This window comes from Protobothrops mucrosquamatus, unplaced genomic scaffold (genome assembly GCF_001527695.2).
Source record: "Protobothrops mucrosquamatus isolate PMUCROS unplaced genomic scaffold, P.Mucros_1.0 scaffold469, whole genome shotgun sequence".
NCBI classification, from domain to species: Eukaryota; Metazoa; Chordata; class Lepidosauria; order Squamata; family Viperidae; genus Protobothrops; species Protobothrops mucrosquamatus.
The window spans coordinates 469445-480171 of NW_015386790.1; the positions used below are offsets into that span (position 1 = coordinate 469445).

The window sequence follows — 10727 nt, forward strand, 5'->3', positions numbered from 1 at the left end:
CATTCATTCATTCATTCATTCATTCTTAGTTACATAATTACATGGATTCCAAAAAGGGCATGATGGCTTAGTGGTTAAACAAACATTATCAGCTAGAAATGTGACAACCTGGGTTTGAAACCGGAGTCAAACCCCTAGAGTCAAACACAACTGGATAAGGAAAACCTTTACCTTACATAGATTCTGTCTTTCTTTAAAAAGCTCATGACCACACCCTTGGCTAACTTTTTATTATATCCTCCCAACAATGAACTAGACTGGATTGAGAAAATATGACTGGCCTACAATCACGGAGAGAATCCATATTGGCTCAAGGAGATCTCTCCAATGGCAGCACTACTAGGACTGTCCACAGAGTGTGGTCAAAAAAGTGAAGATGGTGATACAACTGACATAAAAATGGATGGAGCTTTGGGCACCCCATCAAAGCCGTATCATTTTTTTTTTTACCATAGCCATTTGTCTCTCCAATGTGCCAACTTGTACAAAAGTCCCTCTTTCTCCTCCAACAGCTGATCTTATTTATTTATTGCTTCTTTTATTTCAGTGTACATGCCACCCTTTTCCATCAGAGCATCAATATAATCAGTTTTCTATAAAAAGGATCAATAACTGATTAAAAAAACCTGAAATTATGAGCTGTGCAACTCAAATCAACTGCCAATTCAAATCTGAAAATAAGTCCCTCTGATTTATTCAGCATCCATGTGAGCAGCAAAACCATGTTTTAAAGCACCTCAAATTCATTTTAATATCCAACATGTTAAAACAACGTCATTTTTCCCATTACATAAAATTAACAAGGTAGAATGACCCCACTCCTGAAGACATTTTCTTAAAAATAAGATATGTAATTCAACAGATGCATGTTCATAATTTACTGTCTGCATTATGAAAAGATGATTGTGAGCAACTCATCTGACAGATAACTACAATTTCATACTACATTGTGCTTTTCAGTGAAATCAGTTTATACACCAAAAGGTTGCCCTACACAGTGATTATGTGTAGAGAAATCAAGGACATTCATGAATATATATTTCAATAGGCTTCATATGAAATATAATATGCATTTGTATTAGAGAGTTAGAGTTCTATTCACCAAGTGCTGCTTGTTTGTAAGACTTGCTGAAACAAAAGGGGGTGACTTTACAGGCATCATTTCATACAATTACACAAAAGCAGTTCATTCAACAATTTGGGGAATAAAGGAGAACACAGATAACTGTTTGCAGCCAATGACAATGGGATAAATAGCACACCCTGAATTTCCCAAACATTTCCACAATTAAAGTATCATATCTACAGAGAACAATGGTCAAACTGCACAAATGTAAAAAAGAATGCATTGGTTGATGGGCCATCTTTACAAACATCAGAAAAGGGAAAAAAATCAGATAAGCAAATAGATTCATGTGAAAACATTAACAAAATCTGTCCTAAGGCATGTTCCCATCAATAATGATAAAATGCATTTAGTGCCAACTTTTCCCATCCTCTTTGTTCAAGGCCTATATATTGATGGGGTTTTTTTTAGATTTGTCTGATCTGTTTCCCATCACTGTCATTTAGACTCAGTAGTCGATTCAGATTGCCTCAAAGCATTCAGAAAATATGGCATGCCACTTTCTCAAATATATCAATAATAGCTCTGTACTGTTGGGCAAGGTTAGGATAGCAAATTCCATTCTATTGAAAACAATGCTGTGATGATTTATGCATTGCTGGCCAGTCCATATGCATATCTGTTTTACTGCCAAAAGGAAGATATATGACTCTGAGCAGAAGTGAATTTAAGAATATGGATCAAAATAAATGTTGGTGAAACTTAAACATGGATTTAGATATGGTTATAGTTAATCTGAAGACTAAAGGAATATAATTATGGTACAACATACACTATAGAAGCAAAAGGAAGAAAAAAGAGAAAAGGGAATAATTCATTTTCTACTTTTAAATAGTAGGGAATTGGACCTCAAATAATTATGATTATTTTTATATAATTTTATCTCATTATAATAGAATTATGTGTAGTTATTCTGGACATATTTGCAGCAGCTAAGAAGGAGAGAGAAATACTTTAATTTCTATATTGATTTTAATTTACAGAAATTTAAAGTATTTTTCTCCAGTGTTTGCAATGACATTTGCCATTCAAAACAGAAAAGTCTATACAGCATGTGTGTGTGTGTGTGTGTGTGTGTGTGTATTGCTCAAAAAAATAAAGGGAACGCAAACTCCTTCAGTTCCATGTTAAAATGTTCCCTTTATTTTTGTGAGCAGTATGTGTGTATGTATGTATGTATGTGTATATATATATTGACAAGTTATAAAGCTAAAAATTCGACTCTTGGGTAAATCCATGATAAAACCAATAAATATCGATCACCAAGAGGAAAGTAATAAATAGTAAAAAATTTAATGAGCCGAGCTTTTGTTGGGCCCACCCAACATCATCAGGGCTTTAAAAGTAGTCACTGGGAAAGAGCTTTTAAAACGAAAGCTCGGCTCATTAAATTTTTTACTATTTATTACTTTCCTCTTGGTGATCGATATTTATTGGTTTTATCATATATATATATATTCAAGAAAATAATATGCAGATTTTATTTCATTAGAGAAAATTGTTTGCAAAAATGGTATATTTTTAGCAAAATAATGCTTGGAAAAAATAATGAATCAGGGGAAAAAATGAGATAACATTTCCCCATCTCTAATAATGATTACAGGATGCAAAAATGGGCCCTGTGCCTAAAGTTTCATTATTATTCAGCTTTTGCAGTTTAACATGAACATTTGAAAGGGGATTCCAAGAAGTTTCACGTTTTTTCTTCCTTTATTTAGAAATCTCCACATTTATTAGTAGACCTTCCAAACCTGGAGGAACTTTTAAGAGCCTGCACGAGTAGACAAAAGGCAGGCCTCCAGCCCAATATTTGCAGTCCCTTCTAAATATAATTACTGAAAATTAGTGGCATATTTTAAGGTGAGAAATACATAGAAATTGTAGCATATGACCTAAAATAGACTAACATCATTATTTGAAAAAGGGAAACACCACCCCACCTAAAACAATTCATACTACATCCCTGAAATGTTCATATAATGAAAAATGATAAAGATGTTTTGTGTGCTTACACAGACACATAGACACACATGCATATACATACAAATAGGTAAACTGCATTTTCTGGATCATGCTATATTGCTACTTATCCGTGTACATTTCCCTATTTTTAGCACCATGACACTGTAAGGAAAAGTAAACCCTACATATATTTTAGATAGAATCCAGGCCATGAATATAAAAAGAGGCAATAATGTAATGATTCTTATATTCTAGATAGATACACAAGTTTCATCATCATATATCAGTGCAATGTTACTAACATATATGCATATATAAAAGAAAGTTAACTTTCTATTTTATAAAAATTATTTTTCTAGCAATTTGCCAATGGCATTTGCACCTTTACTATAATGAAGAAAGAAAAGCAAAAAAAATTTTATATATAGCTAGATAAAAATGGAAGGAAAATATAAAATCTGGTATTTCAAGTTGGGATCTTTAGCCAAGCCTTTGACTAAATACAGAATTCGATGTCTGAACTTCAAGTATGGCACTTGTCGTAGTAAGGGCAAATAGGTTTTGTTTTTTCACAGTTAGTAATCCATTCTGTTCCTTTGGTATATGTAATTTTAAAATCCAGGTAATTACTTCAACTAGCTGAATTTTAAATCACTACATCTTCCTCATGCGCTTAGTGTGGAACTGTGATTTTTTTTTTTTTACAAATCTATTTCATAAATTTGATGGGCCACAATTAGCTGTATGACAATTAAAATTATATTGGCCTCAGTGTGTTCATTATTATTTTTTGTACCAAAAATGGTGATAGAAAAAATAAATGCTAAGCATACACAGCATTTAACTGCATAATGCCAAAAGAGAGTGTGATGTTAGGTACCCACGAGATGAGGTTTGGGGTAATCACTACTGGCAGTTTTGCAATCATGTGCTTGAAGAGTAGGAATCTCTCCCATCCCCCTCCCTCACTCCAGCTTTTATATAAATGCTTCCCATCATCCTTCTCTTTTGACAATAACATCCTGAACATGTTTTCCATCAGTCATACAAATGGAGTGATACTAATCATGGCCAAAAGATTGTGCTCTTTCACAAATAGCATTGGATCTTAGGGGGGAGGGTAGAGGAAGGCAAGGGAGGGGAGGGCAGAAGTAATGGAGCTGTAAGGTCAGATTGCAGGTGTTGATCAACTGTGTCTTTATCCATCTTTTACAATTATTGTTGTTGTTGTTGTTATGAGCACTCGGGTTTGAATCTGGTCTAGAAAGTGCGCAGAGAGTACGTTAACGGCTTTCTTGGTGGTTGTAGGAAACAGTTGTTTAAGCAATGTTCCTTCCCTAATTCAAATGGCAGCGGGCCAAGGTGCACAGCAGAGCATTCTGGTTCTGCAAGTCTCACACATAAGCAGAGTCACTAGACTGAGTCCTGCCAAAGTTAGGCACACTCATGCGTGGCAGGTCCTTGTTCCTGATTTCGTATATTGATTTCCGTTTTGCTTGCGCTCCTCTCACTGCCATTTTGATCTTTCTCCAGCCTAAGTGGTTCAGTTCCGCTAAGTTGAGCACCACACAAATGCCACTCACGGCAAACATGAAGACCAAGAAAACTGTCTTCTCGGTGGGCCTGGAGACATAGCACTCAACTTCCTTAATGCAGGGATACCTGTCACATTCATACATGGAAGGGACATTGAATCCATACAGAAAATATTGTCCAACCAGGAACCCAATCTCCAGGGCATTTCTGAAGACCACCTGAATGATATAAAATCTAGAGATGCCTTCTTGGCGCCTCATCTTTGACTTTGAGGTTCTTATGGCTGGATTGGGAATTTCTTTCACTTCCAGGCAATCAGGTTCTGCTTCCTTGGTGGAGCTTTCAGTGTTTTGCAGCACCCCATTGACAATGGTGTTCTTGATTTTCTTACTATCATCCCGCTTCATGGAGTCCTGATCTCGATCCAAGGTGAGGAAAACAGTAGAATACCTCATTTCCCTCTGCTTGGCAGACTGATGAACTGAGTACGTTATAAAACAGAGACTAGGAGTGCACACCATGATGATCTGAAACACCCAGTATCTAATGTGAGAAATAGGAAATGCTTGGTCATAACATGCCTGGTTGCAGCCTGGCTGCAAGGTGTTGCACACAAACATAGTCTGCTCATCATCATACACAGTTTCACCTACAATCGCCACAATAAGAATCCTGAAGATCACCACCACGGTCAGCAGAATCCTATAAAACAAAGGTTGGGTGAATGCACATGTATAGGGTTGGAGTGGAATTTAAAAAAAAAAACACAGAGAATTCATTGGTCACTGTCTACGTTGTCATATAGTGACTAAGAACCAAGGAAGCCCTCGGCCCTCCGTCATAAAAGCTCGGTGAATGGCTCTGAGCTAGTTATGTTCATCCCAGTCTATTTCACTATTTCATGAGTAGAAAATGGAGAAGACGGTATGTGCACTGCTTTCAGTTACTGGAGGAAAGGTTGAGTATACATCTAATAAATACATAAATAATATTTAAGGACCTAACCTTATTGCTATGAACATTGATGCATTTATTACAGTTGTTTCTATTGTTTAGTTTTGCTTTTTTTAACTGTTTCTTCGGCCACTTTTAAATATTATTAATATGACATACACATTTATTAAAAATCATTCGCCACTGCAATTCCTACATTTTTGAGTTGAATGAATTAAATTATTCCCGGGGCTGTTTTCATTGCAGTTAAGTGGAACTGTCCAGTGCTGAATTTGTATGGCACTCACCCACAGAGAACTTCATAGCTTTTGTTGAATGGTTTGATTTTATGAAACAATGCACTTCTCCCTAGGGACATTTACAGCAAGTGGGGGGGGGGGAGAGAAATACTTCCTTGGTCTATGAGAGTACATAAAGCTTAGTTCTACTAGCAAAGGACAAATTCTATAACAATGGTCACTGGAGAAGCACTTTCTCCCTCCCATTCCCCTTCCTGAGTCCCTGCTGCGGTACAACAGAAGTTGATCAATTAAAAAAGAAGGCAAAATGAAAACCAGCAGTGCATCTCCCATTTTCCAATGGCATGCAATATATTGATCAACCATTACAAATCATAACTGAGAAGAGAGGCAAATCAGAGGCAGGAAGGCTGCTTGCCCTTACTTTACCCTTGTTGTTATTAATAATGATATTTGTACATTGCAATCACCAGCTAGATTAGAGATTACTCTTGGGACTTAAAAATAAATAAATCTACCCAAAAAATATATCCCGTCCATATTTATGTATTCTTCATTAAATATTAATTCAAGACCGTTTGCTTATGAGCACATCAATGGGAGTGGAAACTGAGGAGTAGATTGTATAGAACTTAAAAGACTCCCTTGAACTCTGCGATAAAATATAGAAATAAAGGCATGTGAGAAGCGGAAGACGCCAGTCCCTGTGCAGCCAGCAAGTTTATTGAAGAAATACTTCAGGACAAGGAAAGAAGTAAGAAGGGTCAGTCAAGGTGTCCCTTTCAGGCTGCAGCCCTGCAGCTCCGTTCCTCGGGGGGGGGAAACCCCCAAAAAACAATTCCTTAGAGACTTTTCTTCCAAATTCCTGCCTTTGGAATTGGAGAAATGACAGCCAACGAGAGAGCAGGCACTTCCGAGATTAGTTTACAGCCACCGCCGCAGCTTTGCTGAAAACCAGCAGGTCAAGCGGGCAAAAGGGGACTCCGGAGACGGGAAAGGAAGGGGGAAAGGGAGAGGACCCCCAAACTGGCCGGTTGGGAGCCGGTGGATCGGGCTTACCTCCCTATCATAGTGGAGTGCTGCTGGACAGCGGCTTCCAGGAGTCTCTCTAGGATGGTCCATTCCCCCATCGCGGTTCATCCGGAGGCGAAAGCTAGGTGGCGGCGGCGGCGGCGGCACCAGGGACCGCACCAAAGCGGCCGAGAAGCACCAGCCTGAGACGGGCCTCCTGCCCTGCGAATCGAGGCCCCGACCCCCGGGGGGCGGGCTGCTTGGGGAAGGCAGGGCGGCGGCTCCGGGGACCCAGCTTAGGCGGCGATCGCCTTCCGTGTCTCTCTGCCTGCCTCCCCGCCGCCCTTTAAGTAGGCTCTGCTTGCGTCACGGCCAGGTTGGAGGGGAGCAGCCTAAGCGGCGGCCCCACAAGCTACAAAGGATCGCCGCCTCCCCCGCCGCCAGGCTGCCAAAGGTTCCGGCGCGAAGGGGCAAACTCTTCGCCCGCCGAGGTGGGTGGGTGGGAGGGCGCGAACTTGTCCCCTTCTCCGCCGAGATGCTACTTTGCGGAGGGGGCGCCCGGAATCCAGCCAGGTAAGGGCGAGATCGGAGGGCCCCCCAGCCCGTGAGCATCCTCGCGGCTGGATCCGTTTGCCTCGAGTCTTTGTGGTTGGGCCTTGGCCGGGCTCTTGAGAAGAGAAGGGCCTTTCCTTGCCCCGGGCTAGCCGGGTCTGGGTGAGGAAGAAGGAGCGAGAGCGCCCGGCATGCTGGAGACCAAAAGTGAGGAAAACCGGGACGCAGAATCAGATGAGTTCTTCCACAAAGCCACAAAGCGACGCCTGCTTGATCCGGTGCTGGCGCGGAAGGGCTCGGTGGCGGTGAACAGAGCAGGTCGCCAACAGCTCCTGCTTTGAAGAGCAATTGCACTTGTTTGAGAAATGCCTTTGCGGTAGACGAAGCTTTCCCGGGGCTTTATTTCTCTTCATCTGCACTCAGAGCTTCAAGGTAAGGGAAGGAGACCTTAAAATAGGATTAGTTGAGGCGGGGAGGGGAAGGGCCAGTATAAGCAATTGGACTGAGTTGCATATTTTAGTACTCTTGGCAACTGCTGACCCTTCTATACCTCTGGGAGGGGGAAGCCAGAAAAGATTATCAATCCCTTTCCGTGGTGTGTGTGTGTGTGTGTGTGAGAGAGAGAGAGAGACAGGGGAGGTGTTCTTAAGACACTGACCTAATCAAATGGTGTTCTTATCAAAAGGGCTTGTTTCACGTGACCTGAATTATGTCACGTTCTTTGAAATGTGATGGTCAGCCTGCTGGGTTTGGGAATTTGCCACGGATTTTGCTACCAAGCTCCTGGAGGAAACTCCTGAGATACCACTGGGTTCACAGAAGGGGTCAAAAGTGTCAGAATGGCAGCTGCATCTCCACACTTTTGGAGCCTTGTCTCCTTTTCATATGCATTCTATACCCAGCCAAGGGAGAAAACATGTACGGCTGCACCAACAGCATGTGGTCAAGCAACTCTCCAAAATTGGGAACCAGCCCAGATGCACCATGAACTGGCCTGTAATGTCATCTTCTAAAAATCAAGATTTCTAATATATTACAAAATTGGTGGAACTGTATTTCTAGGGCAGCACATCTCCTCTGGATGTACATATTTAAATTATGCTAAAATTGTAACACATGGATTTCAAAACACTTCTTGCAGATATGTGTCAGTACCAGTAAGAGAGTCATGGCTAGCTGTAACCCTACTGTGTTAACACTCAGTGGCAAGCCCGAGTGTGATGCTGAGGAATGTATGAATTCAACCAATGAGTCATTGCTCAATGTTCTGTTTCACAGTTCAAGCTGGCACTTTGCTCTGTCTTCCCTACTGAATGTACATCTAGTAGGGAAGCCATGGATGTGGCTGCAGCAAGCACAAGGGAGTCAGGCAGATCTGTCTTGGCTGCATGATGTGTGGTATTTCACTCTAATTCTTGACTCTGGATATTAAACATGACCTGGCATTGTAATTTCAAGGCTCTGGGTTTTAATGTACACTAATTATACAGCAACATGGATAACCATCAAAATGCCATGGGCACCAAGCTAGATGGCATAAATATCCTAGGAGAAACATGAGGAAGCACCCAGAAAGTTGCTTAGCAGTTTTCCAGTTGACTGCTCTTCGTTTCAATGAATGTAGCTGAACGACTTTTGATGACAAGACCTGAGAGATAAACTGCAGAGGTGAGGAAGTAAATCAGAAGCAGACATGTTTTATGTCAACTGCAGCCAACTCTTTTTTTCACTGAAGATGTTATACTGTAATAATTTTCTGAAATCCTTTTTTTAAATAAGGAGAAAAATGAAACAAAACTCTTTCAGCCACCTAGGAACTGTCATTTGTAGCTGCCTGCCATTGTTGCACAATAAAGACTTTGTATAATTAAAGAATATAAAATCATAGCCTTCAGTACTAAAACAATATCTTTAAAGTATGTTTGAAGTATGTTACACAATATTTCACACTGATGAGCTTCAAATAGAAAAGTGTGCTGGAAAAAAAAGAGGCCACATATTCTCTGTTGCTACTGGACAACTGTCATAGTAGAAATCAATGAACAATAATAACTATTTGCAGTAGGGCCATTCTTTATGCAAACCACTTTTCAAAATGCAGGCAGTCCTCAACTTATGACCACAATTGAGTTCAGAATTTCCATTGCTCAGCAAGACAATTGTGAAGTGAGTTTTGCCCTATTTCATGACCTTCTTTGCCAAGTTGTTAAGTGAATCACTGCAGTTGTTAAGTTAAATGAACCTGGCTTCCTCATCGACTTTGCTTGTCAGAAAGTCGCAAAAGTTGATCACATGACCGTGGGACACCAGTTGACAAGTGTCCAAAATTTGATCATGTGACCAAGGGGTCATAAGTGTGAAAATCTCATAAGTCACTTTTTTCAGTCCATTCTAAATTCGAACAATCACTAAGTTGTAAGTCAAGGACTACCCGTAAAAGATGGATTCCGAAACATGATATATTTACCATTTGCAGATGATCCATAGATCATTCATGATGAGGATTCAGACCTGCTCTGGCTTAGAATAGGCACTGCTATGCTAATCCATCTTCCCCTGTTACCTTTTTATCCTCAAATTAGGAACAAATTGTTTTCATTCCCTGAGGAATTCAGTATACAATAAAACAGAATTAAAGTGAAATGCTTTGCACATTGTTGAATTTAAAAGAACAGCCCGGAAATAAGTATAAGATGTGGAGCAAAAGAAAGCATCTCTCAAGTCTTTTGGAAGATTGACGAATCTATAGTCCAAAGTTTTTCAGGCTGCTATTCAGATGTTGTGGTGGGCTGAATGGAACATTTTTGTTACTACAGTTGACCTATTTCTTATTAACCAGACTACAAATTTAATGTTGGTGTTATTTTCTATAATTTACAAGGAATTAGTGCTTAACAAAGGTGCAATAGTTTTGGCAAAGTCTAGCAAGCAGTCATTTTAAAAAAAGGCAAAAGTTATTAATTAAAAAAACATAGCATTTTATTTAATATCTACATGAAGCCATTAGGTGATACTATTCATGGCTGGGTTATGAAATATCAATGAGCAGGGGGCACCTAGTTATATGTCTATACCCCAAATAAACATAAATAATGGTAGAAGTCTTGATTCAGTGTCATGAGGCTGTAAAAGTCTGGATGTATAGCAGCAATGAGATTTAAATAAATTAAAAGAAAGGAACAAATGGTTATTATTTCTTAAGCCCAGGGGATGCCTGGTTGGGGGGTTCCTTTTCTGTCCCTAGTAAATGCCCACCAAAGTGATACCTATTTATCTGACTCCCATTAACTCTAGATAGGATTTTTTGCCCACAGAATAAACTGATCTATAACCTGAGGGTCTCTTAG

The 10727-nt window shown here is 39.9% G+C and overlaps 1 protein-coding gene across 1 annotated transcript; it reads right to left on the reverse strand.

Moving 5' to 3' along the window:
* Positions 1-4482: 4482 nt before the first annotated feature.
* GJD2 (gap junction protein delta 2) lies at positions 4483-6947 on the reverse strand. Its single transcript, XM_015816617.1, has 2 exons — positions 6877-6947; positions 4483-5326 (listed from the first exon to the last, which is right to left on the reverse strand). The coding sequence occupies exons 1-2, from the start codon at positions 6945-6947 to the stop codon at positions 4483-4485; spliced, it is 915 nt and encodes a 304-aa protein (XP_015672103.1).
* Between the last annotated feature and the right edge of the window lie 3780 nt (positions 6948-10727).

What these genes read in the sequence shown, in the direction of transcription:
- GJD2 (XM_015816617.1), bottom strand. Translation starts at nt 6,947, where the DNA reads ATGGGGGAATGGACCATCCTAGAGAGACTCCTGGAAGCCGCTGTCCAG. An exon ending in CACTCCACTATGATAGGGAG is followed by an intron (nt 5,327 to 6,876) that starts GTAAGCCCGATC and finishes TTTGTTTTATAG; the next exon opens with GATTCTGCTGACCGTGGTGG.